Here is a 19,620-nt window from a genome sequence, read left to right as displayed (position 1 = left end):
TGTCTTAAGAGTTTGGTGCAGAAGTTCTCAGACAGAGCTTCAAGAACTTGATGACCTTAAGGATCTGCTGCCCTGTGTCACTTTCAAAATTACTTTTGTTATATTACTGAATTGGCTCCCTCAATTCATTTAGCCTATGATAAGCCTATAATTAACATACATTAATAGACACTGAATGCATGATTTGCTTTACAAGTACCTTTCTGGGATTGTCTCAAGAATCTCTTAGTTACATTTTTCCTTTGGAATGAAAACTGTATTGGTGGACGACACTCTGTTATTGACAGATGTGTACACATGTTGAACTTGCACTACCTTTTCATGTTTCCCTTGACAGCTTTGCCTCAATCATGGGTTAATGCCACCACCTACTGGAAGAAGTGCTGCACTGCAAGTCGTATTGTGCGAGACCACAAAGTGGTAATGGTACCTTATAGCACCTTTAAAAAGATGTGCTAAATAGCACCAAATGCAGTTTCATAAAAATAAACATTATAAAAATGTCCTGTACAAGTGTGCTTTGAGAAGTGATTTAAAAGGCCTTAAGGCATGCACAGAAAGGTCAACTTTTTAAACAGCAACCAGTTCATTATGAGTTGCATGAAAAATTACTGTGAAATGTGAGTCTCCAGACAAAACCGGTGATCTGGAGTACGTTGTAGGATTTATCATATTGTGGTGTGACATAGATTTATGCTACAAGTTAATAATGTCTATTGTATAATGCTTGTTATTTTGCATTGTTTTGTTAAGATCTATTGTTAACTAGGCTACTGTTTAGAACTGTTTACAAAGCCTACGTTGTTGTTTTTTTAAATTGTTGGCAGCATAGTATCAGCTGCAGAGAAGACACTTGGAGCTGGAGCTTATGAGACCGAAGGCTCTCAGCCTTGAGCAAGACTCAACATCTCAACTCCTGCATTTATATTTGGTCAAGGTTGAATGGGTTGAATCTTGCAACAGTGACAATCTGTCATCACAAGGCCGACCACTTTTTTTCTGCAATTTTTCTGCACAGTATGCATTATTCTGTAATGCATACTGTGTAACTCTGTATCTCTGTGGTGTAACTCTGTGGTGTCTTGACCTTTCTCTGCCACACATCATTTAAGCTCCTTCAATTCTGTACAAACTCCCACTACTACTCTTGGATGCATATATGGATTAGAAATTTTTTTTTGGTTTTGCATGCGTGACTTAAATTGGTCCTGTATGGCAAATGGCAATAGACCAGTCCCAGATTGGCAATTTTAATCTTGCAGGAAAGTTTAGCTTTCAGGCAGAAGCATACATTTAATTTGTTTTGAGTTCAGAAACTCTCACTGACTTGTGTTCTTTAAGTCGATTTTGCTGTTCATGTAGGTGGTTTTAGCCTTGACAATCTCCTTTTCCATAAGGGATCATAGTTGACATTTAATGGGTGCGTGTGCGTGTGCATGTGTTGGAGAAGGCGTGTGGAGGTAGACCTAACTAGCCCGTGAAGCCTGACGCCTGGACTTGAATAGGGGGATAGCGTGACGCAGCATGGCAACCCTGCTCCTGTCAAACCAAACAGTTCTCGCATGTGTCTGGTCAACCTGCTGGTGCACTCACTGGCTATTTCGCACACAAGTTAGCGCCCCGCACCTGACATATTTACAAGCTCAATCATGGCAGGCAAGAGAGCATTAGTAATCCTATCGAAAGGAGCGGAGGAGATGGAGACTGTTATTCCTGTGGACATCATGCGTAGAGCTGGGGTTTGTACTCTTCTGCAAGCTTGCTGACTTGCTTTAGCGTAGCCAAGTTAGCTAATGCCAATGATAGCCAACGTAACTTAGCTAGCTTGAATTCAAAGTATAATCCCTTTTAGCCAACCAAGCCACAGCTCTATCGTGTTTTTTATTTATTTCTTACTTCACAGCATTGTTCAGATTTATGGTCACATGGATTTCAATGGGAATCGTGCAGTGAATAGCGGTATTTGTAACGAGCTAACGCTTGCAAGCCTGCTAACTTTCCCTGGCTAACGTTAGCAAGAAGTAATAACAATATAATTAGCTTAGTTGCTTTTTCTCTATTTTGATTTTTGTTATGCTAGCAAAATAAACTATTGGGTGGGTTGGTTATCTGCTAACTGTTGGTGCGCTCACAACCTGAAAAGTGCGTGCAAGGGCCATGTAAATGTCAAAGTTTAACGTCACTGCAGCTCGAAATAAGTCATCAACTAATGTCTACAGACGGGCATCCCAAAAAATATACTAGAATATACAGTAGGTTGCCATGTTGTATCATTATCATGCTAATCGTATCCTTTTTATAATACCTACACAACCTGTAGATTGCTGTGACGGTGGCAGGACTGACAGGCAAAGAGCCAGTCCAGTGCAGCAGAAATGTCGTCATCTGTCCTGATGCTAGCTTGGAGGAAGCCAGCAAACAGGTTAGACCCAGCATCCAGATACTATTATTCCGCGTTGAAGCGGTAGCCTAAGGCCAGGCTTAGGGTTTCAAAGCGTATCCAATATTTCGTATTGTAAGTATTTTCAGTTTCATTAACACCGTCAATCAAGCCGTGATGGCTGGTGTTCTGCGATTTCCAACCTTGTCAGCCTCCATCTGTCATGGTTTGTCTTCCAGGGTCCATATGATGTGGTGCTTCTGCCAGGGGGAATGCCAGGGGCCCAGAATCTGGCAGAGGTGAGAAATATACATATACAGTAAATTATATGTGTAAATTATGCAATCTATTCCTTTATATGTTTTGATCTGCTAGGTTTCCTATTACACAGGCTATTCCAACAGGAGTTCTCATAAGCATGCAGTGATATGTCAATACTGGAGGCAAATTATTTCAAAGTAGCGAAAACAAGAGGAATTAATGAACTATGGAAGGGGATCACACAATGTTAGTACATATATTTTTGATTATGGCATATTTTACATAAGTTTTAGACATTTTTTTCTGTGCTTGTGAGCCTGCCCAATTCTGCCTTGATATACAGTTGATGATAACTTTGACCTAAAAAAAAGACCTAAAAGTGTGTCATCATCCACATTTCTGTGGTACTTACTTCCTTTTAGTAAGAAATCATTGGGGCTTCAGAAATGAAAGCACTCATGTACAAGAGTGTTATTTTTCCAACACTCATTTTGGAAAACAATTAACCCTACTAGAAGTTACAGATCCCTGTTATGGATTTAATTCCTCCATCCCACAGGGGAATTTTCTATAGCATCGAGGATTATCTACTCACTGTTTCGGTCCTCCCAAAAAGTTCTGACGGGCTATCTGACGAAGACCATGTTTGGTTGAAACTTAATTGTCACAGTTTTACTTCAATGAATTTAATATTTTGAGAGCATTGAAACAGTGAGCAGACATTCCCCTTTTCTTCATTCGATTGCTTTTTTGTCCAGCTCCTCTGTAGAATATTTTGGATGTGAGTAAATCTTGCAGTCAGCACATGTACAGAGCAATCACACACATTGTACACAGGCCACGAATAACTCATTGTGTATCTGGTTTCCCTGCTGTTTCACTTGTAGTCTCCTGCTGTGAAGGAGGTGCTGAAGGAGCAAGATGGCAAGAAAGGCCTGATTGCAGCCATCTGTGCAGGTACAGTTTGCTAAACTCAACTAAAGTGGGACCTGTGGGACCAGCCTCTTATAGTGGTGCCTGTAAATGGGATAAGATTTGAGAGTGACATGTCCCTGATTTGATCATGTTGTGACTTTGATTCAGAAAGCTGTAATTTAGTCATTTTACACAGCGAGGGTTATTCTAGTGGTTGATTATGTAAAATGGTATTTTCACAAATAATTAAATGAGAAATGTATTAAAACACATTTTCAGTATCAAATCAGTATGACGATCTAGTAATATAAATCACTAGATACTGTGCTACTGTGTGACCTACAATTTTTATGCCTCCGCGCCGGCGACAGCCGTGGCCAGAGGCATTATGTTTTTGGGTTGTCCGTCTGTCCCATTCTCGTGAACGTGATATCTCAGGAACGCCTTGAGGGAATTTCTTCAAATTTGGCACAAACGTCCACTTGGACTCAAGGATGAACTGATTAGATTTTGGAGGTCAAAGGTCAAGGTCACTGTGACCTCACGTCCATCCCATTCTCATGAACGCGATGTCTCAGGAACGTCTGGAGGGAATTTCATTACATCTGGCACAAACGTCTACTTGGACTCAAGGATGAACTGATTACAATTTGGTGGTCAAAGGTAAAAGGTCAAGGTCACTGTGACCTCACAAAAGACGTTTTTGGCCATAACTCAATAATTCATATGCTAATTATGACAAAATTTCACACAAATGTCTAATAGGATAAAATGATAAAGTGATGGCATTTTATATCCAAAAGTTCAAAGGTCAACTTCACTGTGACATCATAATGTTTTGCTTACCACTGTAGCTGAGAAAACAATCTTGGGTCATTCTACAAAAACGGTGGAAGTGCTGTCACTTTTGCAGACACCAAAATCCTTTAAGTTGACCTAATAATCACATTAATTATATATGTTCAATAAATAAAGACTGTCCTTGCAATGATAAAACAAAGTTTATTGGTGGAGGCATACAACCGCGAGGCGGTTATTTCTAGTTTTGCAGTATGTAATACTTACATACTGCAGGGCTAGTGTTGTGGCTAAGGTAAATGGGATTTGGATTTGTTCATAACTGCTAGAATTATCTGTCTTTGACAGAAAATAAAAACTAGTGGTGTAATTTTTACTGAAAGTATGGACATGGCAGAGTATCATGGGATTCAGTCACTGGCATCTCAATAACTCGATGTGCCGTGAATAGAGTTTACCGCACATTAACCAATTAATCCTGCGGTTCATGTAATTCTCTGAGTGAACCTGTGTCTTTGATCAGGTCATATTTTACTCAAACTGCTTTTGTTTCCTTTTCAAGTTAGTTCTCAACATAGTAGCATTATCATTTATCATAATGTAAAAGAGGAAATGTAATCTTAACCAGCCTGTGTATTTTTGTTCTATTCGTTTTTAACAAACACACTATTAACAGACTACAGACTTGATTCATACATTTTTGATCATTTGTGCACCCATTTTGGCATATAAGCTAATAGGGTGAGAGTTTGATTAATAACAGCCCCTGAGTGAGCCCACAACCACTGATATTTTATTTGACAGCTTGTGCTGAGAAAGGACACTGGAAGGACATTTTGAATAGGGACACGGGACCCATGTGGCAGAGTGGAGTGAAGGGCGTCCTAGAAAATGACTGAAATCCTCACAGGAATATACAGTGTAATGAACCTGCCAACAAGAGTACCAGTAGCAAGACATATTATCCTGCCGTAACGTGAACATTATTCTCATATTTTGTGAAAGAGGGCCTTTCGAAAAGAGCTTCACTGAAAACCAGGGTGATTAATAATCCATTAATAGAATACTTGTAGCAGAAATGAGCAGGATAATTTTACCATTGTATGCTCCTCGATGTGTACTACTATCAGTTCACCTGCATATAGGATCTTGGAAATTAGTGCTCACAGTAACACATTACCCCTGGACAAATGTGCACAAATCATAGATGCACAGTCAGGTTTTAGGATTCATCAGAGAGGAGAGATGGATGCTCATAATTGCCCTCCTCTCCATTGTCGGCCTCGCTGTCTGGCTCTGGTTCTCAGACGGTCTCTCTCCCAGACTGGCGTCCTCTGGGTGGAGACAAGCTGTAACAAGAGTAGCTTGGCTTTAACTGGCAGACTGCTGTTCTGCCAGGGAGAAGTGTAATCTTTAGACTGCATGGGAACGCAGCCAAGGAGCATAATCAATAACTTTCTATTTATTAACAGTTTTTGGATGAGCTCACTGCAGTGCTAGGACATTGCCAAAGTTAATGCAGCTGCAGTCAGTGTCTTCAGCCTCTTTTGAATGTGGTGCAGAGTCTTTGGAGAGAGACTGAAACTGTATACTGTACATGTGTATTCTTAGACACAAATATAGTTTAGGACATCTTTCAGAGGTAGTGTTGTCATGAAATATTTATTCATTTGTTAAACAGCTGAAATATTTAATAATGAGATGGACTGTTTAATACACTGTAAGAACATTTTCTATATGTAATTTACAATCTCTAAGTGTAGTATATCAATTAATATATGAGGCTATTTTTCCCTCAATTGACTGCATATCCTTTTTTGAGCTGTGTGAAAATGAAGACTTGTACTGATACACACAGCAAAAACATGTTCTTAAGCATTAGTTTTTAATAATGGGAAGCTGTTTGACAAACCTGAAACAACTTTGCCCTTCCGCAGGTCCCACGGCTCTCCTGGCACACGGCATCGGCTACGGCAGCACAGTCACCACCCACCCCGCCATAAAGGACAAGATGATGACTGGAGGTACAAACAGACTCCATGCCAACAAAGGGGTGAAAGATCAGCTGAAATGTACAGCCAGCGGTTTTACAATAGCTGCTGGAACTCAGGAACACTAAAGGAATTGCAATTATTTCTAAAGGGCAGCAGATGGTGCTGTGATAGCTGTTTCTTGCCCATAGAGCATCACGTCACTATGCAGTAGAGGAGAGCACACCATACAGAGGTGAACACGGTTGTAGGAATTTCTGACAGAACATACTAGAACTGGGTCAGTTGAAGTGGTACTAGATTCTCTGTATAAGTGCTCATAATACAATGTGACCTCTGACTTGCGTGTAGCTTTTGGACTATAGCTGGAAGTACCTCACCTTGATTAACCCGTGTTGTTGCTCTTTGTCTTTTTTCTTTCTAGACCACTATAAATATTCAGAGGCTCGAGTACAGAAGGATGGCCATTACATCACCAGCCGTGGGCCAGGAACCAGTTTTGAGTTTGCCCTCACGATTGTAGAGGAGCTTATGGGGGCCGAAGTTGCAGCTCAAGTCAAAGCACCTCTTGTGATGAAAGACTGACTGTAGCCCGGTTCACTACAGCCACCAACCTGCAAGCAGCACTATCTACTATAACAGCCTGGCACTGATAATCAAGTCAACTAATCCAACTTGGCAATAGTGACAAATTCTCACAAAGTGACATAAAACTCTGTTTTCCTGATTATGAATCTTTCTTAGTTGGCAATGAAAGGTACCCCTGCACTTTAACATTGTGGTGGATCACTGCACACGGCTTTTCCAAAATAAGTTTTGATTTTGTTACATTTCAATTCTGAGTATATTGAATCACTAGTTCATTATTTTGATGCATTTGGACATCTATGTCCTTGTTGCCCTTGTCATTAAAACATGGACGTGCTGTGCTTCTCTTTGTCTTGCTCTGTCTTACATTACTACTAGAGGTCATTGCGACTTGAATTTCACATGCCTGCAGTAGCCTGGAGACTATTTTTATGGTTATTGTTGGCACCTCAATGTACTGTGCTGTATTGTGAAATCTCAAATCATACGTCGGAAGAAAGCGGGAAACAGAATCCGAATCGATTGGCAGGTCATTTGGCCAATGAAAGGCCTGGGCCTGGTTGCAGTTCAGTTGTAATGGCGAATGACAGCGCGCCCGCAGCCAGAGGGCGGGGCTCTGCTGCAGCGCGTGGTAGCGGTGTCAGAGCAACAAACACCAGAAGGTCTTCACTCACTCAAAGGAGAGGAAAAGATTTCGCCAAAGGTAGGAGCAGTTGAATTTTCTCAAGCAACGAAATATTTTGCAACGTTTATCTGCAGTGTTATTAATAAGGTAACGTTGTGTAGACTTTCAGAGATGGGTCCGAGACTGTTCAGATGCCCGCACGCCTGATTTATTTTTGTCGGTGGAAGAAGCAGTTTACTTAATCACGGTACTATGAACGTACAGGAAATGATTGAACATTGTAACGTTAACGTTAGCTAATAAAATTACAGCAACATGGCTAAGTGTTATAGCGTTGAAAGACTGGCTGTTTCCAGGAGTCATTTGATTAGCCGACGTTAGCCTGCTAAGCTTGTTTAGTGGTGAGCTCTAAGTTCGCTGCCATGGCATAATGGATTGACATCCATCTCTCAGATTAGCTAGCTAGAGTAACGTTAGCATTAACGTGAGGTATTAAATGCTCATCTTTCAAAGATGCCTGCAGACGGAGTAGATTAACGCTGCTGAACTTGAAGAGCAATCCATCGCATAATGTTATAGCCGGTTCTGCAGATCTGAACCGACATGGAGACGTCAGATCCAGAAGCTCTCCATCCTCAGCAGCTGCAGTCTGACTACGCTGCATAACGTTACACTGAAACTGTGCTGCAGAAGCGAGGTTAATTCTTCATGCAGAGCCATCAGTGTCACGACGGAAAAATGCGCTGTTAAACACATACACCTACAAAAAAAATGATAAACCAGGACCGATCTTGTATATTGGCTTTATGATCCAAATGTGTACTAGTGGAAATGTCATAATCTTGTGGTTAAGGGAATGTTGGTATAGGCGCGTTTTTTCATGATCAGAATCACTGAACCTCATAATAACAGTAGTTATATTTCTCATCAAGATAGGAGTGCAAAGTGATTGAGCAGAGCAGAGCCTTTCTGCAACATGAGTTGGCTTCATCATAGAGATATAGGCCTTATTTATTGAAACTAGGCCTGTCAGATTATTCTCTCATTTTCCTAGCAGTGCTTGAAACAGGAAATAGAATGAGAAGTGTTGGCATCACCTCTCTCAGTTCAGTGACAGAGGAAATACACAGGCGAGTCTTCTAGGCTAGCTGTTTTACTTGCAGCTGCTGAATGCTCTTTCTGGTAGACTGCAGTTTCGACTGCTGGGAAACCGAATATTAGTCATTCTTAGCTAAGCATGCAGGACCAGAGCAGTTAGGAGTCATACAAATAATAGGGCAACTCAAGTGGCTTTTTCATCCACCACTGTACAGGGAACTAACAAGCAACCAAACAAAAAACACCCAGACTCAGGAGAGCTTTGTATTCTGCTGTAGTCACATCACATCAAGATCATGGTTATGTGTACCTGTGAATGACTGTAGGTGCTGGGCACGTTGCAAAATGGCTAAGGCTAGTTGTTTGCTTTTGACAGTCTTTAACATTTTAGATGGATCTGTGCCTGTCATATTGAAGCGGTCATCACTGCAGTGTATGCTTGAGCTAATATGATTCATTTATGTGTTTCAGAACAAAGAGCTAATCTATGCCACTCTCCCAGAGACAATGAGCATCACGGCTGGATAAAATAGCCTGATGACAGTCATATACCACATTCTCATTAATGCTACAATGTTTTTCAGTTGGATATTTCTGGAATGTTAACATTTTGCGCTGTTGCACATAACATGTTAGAATTATTCTGCTTGAGCAGCTGTACAGTAAAGAGCTTGAGGCTTGACTCCCTATTTCTGGATGGGGCGGAGGAGGGTGGAGTGGGGGAGGGTGAGGGTGAAGTCACTGCGACTGAGTCATTGGTTTGGCTAATGATGCAATTAGAGTGCTGCACTTTGCATCTCCTGATTAGATCCCCTACTTACATAGGCCTGCGGACAATGAAGACTGACTCTGCAGGTAATGAACTGACAAATATCAAAAGGTAATAGACAATTTGTGAGTAGTGATGATTGCATCGAACAGATATTCTCATTCAGGCCTAGCTGCTACTTTTTTGTGTCAATTACATAGGCAACCAATGGATATAATATATATACCCTACCTCTATCTCAGTCACCTCACCCAAACCGGAATCTAAATCATAGTGATCACAGTGATGATACAACTTTGAACCACTATAGGTGGTTTGTATAAGCGTTATCCTTCGCTGTGGTTGCATGCACACATAAGGACATGGACATATTCAAATACTAAACACCAAAGAAACACCAAACGAGTCATTAAGAAAATCCATACCAAGGATGTGACAAGAAGAAATAACTTGATGCTGTACTATTTTGGTATTTATGCCTATGTTATAGATAATGTGGAGAGAATATGTTTGTTTCTTTTGATTACGATCAGCCAGAGCGTTTTTAGCCTAGCAACCTTTTCTTCACAAATAATTACACTTTGAGACTTTGTTTGCCAGCAATTGTTTGGAGGAGTTTGCTCTGATGGCATCTACAACTGACTATAAGAGTGATTCCTGTGAGTTTATTTTTGGGAGAGAATATGACAAGGTAATTGCAGAGATCCATTAGACTTAGATCTAGAACGTTTGCAAATGCGAAGGTTAATGAGAAATGCCCAACTTGGTCGTCCAATGTTACACTTATCACTCTCAGTTATTAGGTTGTCTGCACTGCTCCTGTGATCATGTAATTAGGATTTCCAGAAACAAAATGGGGCTACAGGGCTATTTGGGGACATGCATATGAGCTTTAAATCTTCTGCTACATGTAGGATTTCTTTCAATATATTACAGTGAAATTTGATGGGATGATGACCTTATAATGCTTGCAAGAAACGTTTGTTTTGTGTTGTCCGTTCATGATCTGAGTCTTTCTTGTTTTTATTTGGTTCAGTTTTGGAGCTCTCGTTTTTAGTTCCCTGCAAAATCTTAAATATTCCTCCAGGTAGGTTACACATTAACAGCAACAAGGAGGATAAATGATGAAGTATAACGTATCTAGGCAGCAAAGGGGATATAGAACCTGGAGCCTATGGTCATTGTTACAATTCAGTTCACAATGGTATATTCATAAACCCTCCTGTATGAGTTCCCTTTTGGCCTAGGCGTATTTTATTTATGATTCATTAAAGTTGATCAGGGCGGGAGACAAACTTCTGGTAAACCCCAAAATGTACCAGCCACTTCACTATTTTATGCACCGACAAGTGTTTAAAAATAGAATGGACCCTCCAAATGATGTCTGTTTCCTGAAGTGACTAATAGAGTGGAGAAACTTGCAGTTAGAGCCAAAATGTATATTTCCCACCCTGTAGTAGATACAATTGTTTTAATATTAAATGGTTCTGTATCATTTTTGCCTTGTAGCTGAATTCTATTTCTGTGGGTTAATTATTCTCCAATTATGATCTCCAGATATATGCAAGCTCACATCCCTATAGTGTTAAGACATGCCAGCTCTTTCTCTGGCACGTCTTAGGACTGTAGGGCTGAGAGTTGGAGATTAAGTTTAGAGTACATAGCTATAGCAGTTGCATGCCATCATCATCACAGTGTTGCTGTCTGTCTGAGAGATCAGTCAATGCTGCACCTCGACGCTCTAATCTTGGAGCTAAGCGAAGATTGTGTGACTTGCTGTGTTGTACAACAAGCTATAGACTAACTCCTGAGAGCTTTTAATTTTGTTTGCTTAATACCTGTCGCTTGCTCTGTGTGTGGTAATCCCAGTGAGACGGGAGTGCTACAGGCCTAATGGCCTTCCCTGGAGCAACACCCAAAGGACCTCAGTCAGTTAAACGTAGGGCTGAAAAAATAACCAACAACTCAATGTAGACTGTTGATTGTTTGTAACTTAAGAAAATTCTGTTTTATTAATTTATTAATTATTGGTGCACTTTATATCTGTAGTTATATAGTAATATGGTATATTCATTTAAGACCCATGAACTGGAAATCCTAGCTTAATTCCTGTCAAGTGTCTAATAAACAGTGCTTATGCGTCAGTTTTGCAATTTGAAGGGTGGGGTACATCACTAACCAATTATCATAGGGCAGCTGATTAGATGATGGTTAATGGTCTTTTGTTTCGTTTTTTTTTTCTTCAGTGTGTATTAGTTTGATACCGGGACAGAGGTCCTAATTTTGGTACATTATCTATATACCATGCATCATTTAAATTGTTGTCATATCGTGATCCATGAGACGATAATGCTCTAATTTTCTTCTGCTGATTATATTTCCACACACTAGTAAGATTCATTTTGGTATGCTTGCAGCTAGATTATGGGGGCCCAAGCCCTGCCTCTCTGTAGCAGCAGGAAGGTATGGGTTAACACTAATGGATTGGCTTTTTTTTTTAAAACTGCCCAGCTGGTAGTGAGGAGGGCAAACACTTAAGCACCTGGCAGGAACACAGGAGCATCACCCTTTCCTCATGCAGCTGTCTGGGAAAGATCCAGAGTGTAACATAATCATCATTACACATTCCAGGCATGCTGCACTACACATACATGGCACGGAGACCCCACACACTGTCCTGTATCAACCATGGAAGTGGAGGTAGTAATTTTGGAAGGGCATGATTAGGAGTGACATCAAGTCTGTGGAAGGAGACAGTTGAAACAGATTTTGTAGCAGAGTACATGGTCATGTAAACTACCTAATACTACCTAATACTGACAAAATCAAATATCACAATATTTAAGTCTGAATATCTCTATCGATAATGTGACGATATTTTGGGAATGATTATGCTTTCGTAAGATATTCACACAAGAGAAAATTAGTATTGATCATTAGCAATGTGTAATAAGTAATGTGGATATGATGAGCAGGTTAAGTCAATCATTGTTCATTTTACTCAGCCAGAGCAGGCTAATAAGTTCAGAAAATTGTGTCACTTTACTGTAACGCAGCCTTTAATACCAGGAACATTTAAGCTATTTCACAATATTATGATAAACAAAATCCTAAATGATGAAACATCACTCACCCAGCATGATTTTATCCATTTCATAAAAGGCAACAAAAGATGCTTGATGGTATGGGAGCATTGGATGTTTCCATATAAATGCCATCATAAATCATGTCAGACAGATACAGTTTTGGGAGTTCCTTTTCCACAGCAGGGCCTCAACAGGCATTTTTGTTGCACTGGGTTGTTGTTTGTTTCCAACTCTCCAAGAAAGCTCTTAGGAAGCTGCAGTTATTGTTTGGGTGCGGGTTAAGATCTGTTGTTGTGGTCCTGTCAGATTGTCTGGGAGACGCCCCTCTATGCTTGGTGTCGTGAGTGGAGAGGAAAGAGCCGTGGAGCTGCGGCCTGGCTGGAAGCTGAAGCTGGAGATGCCGTGACTGGGCTTGAGCTCTGAGAGAGAGGCCAAGGACAGTGGTGCGCAACAGTGAAGCCGTAGCAGTTCCCTTAGGCTCTGGGCAACACACACACAATGAGGCAAATGAGTTAACACAGTTGCAAAGGAAACTGAGCTGAACACCACACTGACGCAAACCGACTAAAGAGGTCGAGCACAGCAAAGAATATTAGGCTTCTTCTCAAAGTGAAAGTGCTTAGAGCTTAGTTGCCATAAATTAGATAGAGAATGCAAAATGTGTCTTTCATTGCCATCATTCATGTAGTTTGTTCCCCTTTAGGTTAAGATGCTGGTAAACAACCATACCCAAATCTCATTATCACTATACACGTATTACCCCACACATGATTTGTGCTAATTGGCTAATATGAACATCCTTGGCTGACTGTGTGGCTAATTAGCGAAGTTGAGACTGGCTGTTGGGCTTTTCTTCTGCTCTTAATGTCATTAAGATTATGCTGCACTCCTTTCAATTCTATTGTACAAGCACTAACTCATCTACAAACTGATACCATATTAGTACCACTTCACTGGTCCTGGTTAGTGTTTTGAAAGTGGTCTAACGCAATGAGACTTGGGCTGCGTTCCTTTGCAGATGGGTCATCTGAGCCCAACTCCCTGCTCAGCCACCTGTTCAGTTACCTGAAGCTCAGGACACTTTGCTGTGCACTGAGAATCAATTTGACCAACTCTGGAAGTCATCATGATTTCCCTCTCTTCTTTCCTGTTAGGACATTCAGAAAAATCATGTTTTTGAGAGCAGTGGTTTCATATCACATTTACTGCTATCAAACAAATACTATCAGGAGAGTGGTGTCAATTTCACAGAAACAAAAACCCTTTTGAATGTCCTGAGAGGGATTGATTAATAAGCAATGTGATTGGTTTCTTAAATCCTGATCCCACCCTTTGAAATCAGAACTCAAAATCAGAAGCAGAGTGAAATAGGCAGCTTATGCATACAAGAGGAAGCTGGCTTTGATGTACATTAGTATGTAATACTTTATTGAGTGCAGTTCTCCTTTTACTTGCCCCCCTCTACAGTGAGGCCAAAGCGCAGGGTCAGCTACAAAACAGAAGAACTGGCTGGGATTCGCTCTTGCTCAAAGCAGAGTGAGAGTCAGCAGAGTGGGTGCTTGCTGGGGCTTGAACCTGGGTTCTCCTGATCCTCCAGTTGTAGGCTGGTCTCCCTACTTGCCATGCTACGTTGCTGCCCCATGTAATTTTATTTTACCTTCTGGCATGACGAAGAGTCAGCTCAGCCCCCCCCCCCTAGCTAGCTGTGCCATGTGCACTTGATGTGCAGCCAATCAACTTTCAGTCAATTCCAATGCAAACTATAGAGCGTTTCCTGAAAGGGAATGTCTTGTCATTGAATTTAAATTGAACACACATGCTTCCTGCTTGCTTTCATCTGGCCCACCCCTCCTCCCTTTCTCCATTTCCAGCTCACTCACTCTGTTTCACTGAATGCATGCTTACTTGAATGCTGACAGTGCAAAGGGAGGTGTGTGTGTGTGTGTCTGTGTAAAACGGAAAGAGGGAGGGAAAGAGAGGGAGGGGCGTTGCCTATAATGCATCTGCTCTCAGTGACTCAAAGCTCACACATTCATTCTCTCTCCTCTCTCTATCTCTTTCTTTCTTACTTCCTCCCTGCTCCCTTCCCCCTTCTGTCTTTCTTGTGTCAGTCTTTTTTTCTAACTGTCTCATGTCAGACATACATGCTCATCTCACACAGACACGTAATCTTAGTCACACAGGATCACATAGAGGGGAAGCCATTCACCAGTCTTGTGTCATTCCTCCTCCCTCTCCTCTTTCTCTATTTTCCCGCTCATCCTCTCGGATTTTGGCTGCTCCTCCATCGCAGTTATCCTCCATTCAGTCCCCCGGTTCGGTTCACTGCGTCAGGAATCAGCAGCAGACTGAGGTGGGTGTTTTAAGAGCATCATCGCTAGGTCTGAGGCTATATGTCTTCAGCATCTCTCTACCTCTCTCCCTCTCTGTATCTGTGTGTGTGTGTGTGTCTCTCTCTCCCCCTCTCTCTCACTTTCCCTCTCTCTCTCTGCCTCTTTTCTCCCTCCTCCGATCTGTCAATGAGAGTCATAACGATCGTGTGTGTCTGTTAGGACCAGATGCCATACTATCTGTATGCAGCAGTGTTTAACATTATCACATAGAGGGCTAGGAAGGTAGCAAATCTCCCTTTCTAGATCTCTCTGAGTGTCTCCTTAGCTGCCAATATGGTGTATGCTGCGGTTGCTGCATTGAGAACCATCCTTTCCCCCCCCTCTCTCTCTCTCTCTCTCTCTCTCTCTCTCTCTCTCTCTCTCTCTCTCTCTCTCTCTCTCTCTCTCTCTCTCTCTCTCTCTCTCTCTCTCTCTCTCTCTCTCTCTCTCTCTCTCTCTCTCTACTCCAGCGCTCTTGTCTCTCTGTCTGCATGTCTGTCATGTTTTATGCATGCTCTGTCCTCTTGAATTCTTCCCAGGGACTAGCCACGCTGTCGGAATTATAAAGAACCACCTTAAAATAGCTACGGTGAAAGGCACACACACACACACACACACACACAGAGAGGAGGTTTGAGTCCATTTCGCCTTACCTGCCCCGGCCGATGCTGCTGCAATTCCATCTGTTGCAGTTGCCGCCGGGGTCAGCAACACCCTGAAGTGAGGCTTTAACTGTTCTCCTAGTGTTGTGATGTGTGTTGCTGAGAGGTTGTGACAGTTGGCTGTGCCTGGCCGACTGTGTGTTATACAGTCATAAAGTGTTTGTTTGTGTGTGTGGGTGTTCATGCTGTGGCTGGGTTGTGTGTGTGTGTGTGTGTGTGTGTGTGTGTGTGTGTGCGTGCGTGTGCATGCCTGCACATACTTGTACATGTTTGTTTGCGTGTGTGTGTGTGCACTCTGGTCTATGTGTGCTTGCCTGCCCATGGGCTCTGGTCCAAGGCTAGGGAGAAAGCACAGGAGAGGCAGGCTGCAGGGGTTTGGTTTGGTGCAGTAAGCTGTTGAATGCTCTGTATCAAGCAGCAGTGAAGAGAAAGGCACATTTCTGTGCTAGTGTGTCTTCCACTGGGCTGGTGCCCCTACACTGCAGAAAAGCTTGGCCTCTTCTGAGATGTCTGCTGTGTCCTTGAGTAGCCTAACTCTGCAAAGTTGTTGTGCTGCTGTATAACTTGTATTCTCAACAAAATAGGCTTGTCCTGTGATAAGACAGGTGTTGATGTGATACTGCTAGATTGGTAATGAGGCTTCTTCTTCTGTGTTTATCTTCTATCCTGTGTTTGTGATCTCATATGTTGGAGACATTTTGTAATGAAAGGTGCACAGGCAAGGCCCAACAAACAATACCACAAACAAGATTTCTTCAAAGGATGACTGTATGTAAGATCCTACAACAGCAAGGAATGCAGAATATGTTCTAGAAACCTTTGATTTGAAGAAGTGCTTGGCTATGTGAAACACTAATGGATGAATCATGTCATGCATGATACTTGTAGACGTGAACAAAGTATCTCCCAGTGCTAGACACAAAAGAGCCTGTACTTTCTTGATGATCTCACCATGCATTAAATACCAGACCTGCTGCACTGGCAGCGAATTGCAGAGCCACTTTTTGGGCAGTGACTGAATTACAATGAAATTAAGCTCAGACAACTAGGAGTGTGCTGAAACAGGGCGCCTGCATTGCCTGTACAAACTACCTTAGATACCCTCACATTCCTCTGCTCAGGAGGACTAATCTAAACATTTCCTTGAACAGTTTATATGTGTCAGTATGTATGTAAATACTATATGTTACACTGTACATAAGCATGTGTGATGCCTCCTTTCACAAATATGTTCTGATGATGGCAGGGATAATGAGAACAGACTACATCACTTTTTCTGTACATGTGTGACCTCCATCTGGAGTTTTTGACCGCTAGTAATGCACATGTGCAAATCTACACATTCTGTACATGTTATCTACTATCTACTACTATCTATCTATCTATCTGTAAAGTAGGCTATTTAAGGTGTTTTTTAGGGTGAAGAAGGTTTTGCACATAATGAGTATATGTGCTGTAATTTTCAGAATTTTCAATTACTGTTGAAATTGTCAGTTGAGTATGTTTACACAACCCCCATATGCTCTACTCCTATTTATGTTTTGTTTTTCTTTGCCGTATCCTTTTACTATTTGCTGCTGCAACAGCCCATTTTCCCCATGGAGATAAAGTTTCATCTTTTGTCTTATCTTGAATGCAAAAGCAAACAAACAGCCATAGTTCTCTGGTTTCTAGCTTTTTGGGAAGCTAGCATTTACGTTTCACAAATATAGATTGAACTGTCTAATGCCATAGAAATAACATGAACTGCCTTAGACGCAACAGTTTACCGGCGTTGTACATTATTAATAATTAGTTTAACCGACTAGTATTTCTGGTGCCGAGTAGCGAGGGTAGAAACGTTTAATAGACTAGTCGACTAATCGCGCACATCTCTAGTGATTGGTGCGTTTGTCCTTTCTAGAGGGATACATTAGTGTTGGCAGTACTAGAGGTCTGGTTTGCAAGACTTGGTTAAATATTTATAATTGTTTATCTCAAATTCTCTGAGGCTTTCTGCCCATCTGAGATCCTTGGAGCATCCCTGTGTGTGGGTGGGTGGGTGGGGGGTGGGGGTTGCAGCCTGAGACAATGGTTATTAAATCAGTGATGTTGGTCCTGACTCTCCAATCTTTTCAACTTCTGAGCATTATAAGACTGTTGAATGCTCCAGCGGGAGTGTTTCCTAAACTGAGCTCTGTAATCATTCTGCAGTTGAGATTTAGCGGCCTGTCTAGCTTCATTAGCCCTGTTTTGGACCTCCCGAGGGGCATCACACACACACACACACACACCACACATACACACATACACACACGCGCACACACAGGTGTCAGGAACTCAGTGTATTTATCACACATTTGTTTAGCAGGTGTGTTTTCCTCCTCCTCAGCTCCCTGTGCCTGTGTGAACTCAGTCACACCATGTGAGGCTGGAAAGAAAATTTTCCTCATCTATTTTCAATATAGAAGAATAGCAGATTGTGACAGTTGCATTATTTTGTATATCATATTAGAGTCAGTTTATTGTAGTAACTTGCTGTTTATCTTTTACCAGTTTGGCCAGTATGGCAAAAGTATATTCCGTCAGGGCTGCACAATTAATTGTGAATTGCGATTTTCGTTTCCATAATTGATAATTGTGCTTGCATATCGGCGATATTGAAACATTTAATTTAATTTAGAATGTAGTGGAAAATAGTCAAGAAGATATATACGATGCCAAAAGTGCAGTAAATCAATTTTACTTATCAAATTGTCAATACTAATAATCGTGAATAATAATGGTGATCATACTATCTAGCAAAACAAGTATGCTAGTGTTTTTTAGGTGCTTGGGGTGTGTGCATTATTGGAGTTGTATTGAGCAACGGTACTTACACACATGTCCAATCTTAGCGGTATCTAGCATCTCATTGGGGCTAATCCTGTGTGTAGCCTACATCCTCACAGAGGCACAGATGTACCCACAGACTCCACCACTACTGACGTACACACAGAGCCCAGCTTTGTCCCAAGCACCTAATAATCTGGATTGTCAGTATAGCCATAATGATGCAGCCGTATGTCCAGTTCATATTCCTTCCTGCAGTGACCAACTCTACTCAGGCTGTACTCTGTTGTATGCTTCATCAGGATTCTCATATTTTAGTCCCAATTCTCCTAGTCCACTCTTCATATCAGAGGATTGTTAGTTAGAATTAGAATCAGATATATGAATCTTAATTAGGATCAAAGGTCATTGTAGGTTATTGTCTGACATTTACTGTACCTTTTCGGCAGTTTGACCACTTTGCGTACAGTATGTCAGTAGTACAGCATTCCCTGCTGCTGTGACTCTGTCTTCTTTAAAATTCTGGTCCTTAGTGTCTCGAATAAGACAGACAGCCGTAGCATAGTTCCAGTTTTGGTGGATCACCCTAATGTGATCACTGTGTTCTGAGTGAGGACGACAGGCTCTCTCTGGCAGTCGATTGGTCGTCCCCATGAGACAGTGATGTTCCATCGAAGGAGATTGGCTTTCCCTGAGAGACAAGTCTGGCTCTCAGATGTCACTCTGCTGCTATTGTGACATTTGTTGTTGCAGGTTTTTCAGATTCGGTGTATGTCTGTGATCACAACAACAGGCCTAACACAGCTGCTGTAATTTCATTTCACTTAAGGTTGTCTTAAGAAGTTTGACTGGGCCCCGGGGTTCGATCTGTGATCTGTGAGTGGTGCACCAACCCGGTCTGCTGTTAATGGGATGTACCATGCCCTTGCTCTACGGTGGGTAGCCTATTGTATGTCCTTGGAGCTTAATAAATCACCCTAATGGAGAAGGTATCCCTGAAACATTCCTATATACTGCTTGAGAATGTGCTGGTAGGCTAATAAAAAGCTTAGCTAACTGATACAGTGTGATAAAATGCTCACTTGCTGTTAATGTGTTGCTGCTGAATGTTCTCAGTTCAAGGGGAGAAATGGCTCCACTGCTTGGAAAAATGTTAAGGAGAATGAAAATATGTCACCTGGCCTTATTTCTCACCCAAATACTCATACAGTTAGCTTTTACCTACTACTTAAATATAAATTTAGTCAGTCAAAAATCTCACTAG

The 19,620-nt window shown here is 41.6% G+C and overlaps 2 protein-coding genes across 2 annotated transcripts in view; both read left to right on the top strand.

The window, feature by feature from the left end:
• The first annotated feature begins 1,554 nt into the window (after positions 1 to 1,554).
• park7 (parkinson protein 7) lies at positions 1,555 to 7,282 on the top strand. Its single transcript, XM_071526364.1, has 6 exons — positions 1,555 to 1,739; positions 2,321 to 2,422; positions 2,620 to 2,679; positions 3,529 to 3,598; positions 6,292 to 6,378; positions 6,770 to 7,282. The coding sequence occupies exons 1-6, from the start codon at positions 1,650 to 1,652 to the stop codon at positions 6,928 to 6,930; spliced, it is 570 nt and encodes a 189-aa protein (XP_071382465.1). The 5' UTR covers positions 1,555 to 1,649; the 3' UTR covers positions 6,931 to 7,282.
• A 320-nt stretch (positions 7,283 to 7,602) lies between these two features.
• The window catches only part of kcnab2a (potassium voltage-gated channel subfamily A regulatory beta subunit 2a), a 90,635-nt gene continuing 78,617 nt past the window's right edge, over positions 7,603 to 19,620 (top strand). Inside the window, exon 1 of the mRNA XM_071526390.1 lies at positions 7,603 to 7,636. The gene's annotated coding sequence lies outside the window, so the exon portion shown is untranslated. The remainder of the gene's footprint in view (positions 7,637 to 19,620) is intronic.

This window comes from Centroberyx affinis, unplaced genomic scaffold (assembly GCF_046629955.1).
Source record: "Centroberyx affinis isolate AG114_WGS23_722 - 3 ecotype Tasmania unplaced genomic scaffold, CSIRO-AGI_Caff_v1 ptg001408l_1, whole genome shotgun sequence".
Taxonomy (NCBI): domain Eukaryota; kingdom Metazoa; phylum Chordata; class Actinopteri; order Beryciformes; family Berycidae; genus Centroberyx; species Centroberyx affinis.
Note: the sequence above shows the minus strand (reverse complement) of the source record. Positions and strands in the feature narration are given on the sequence as shown.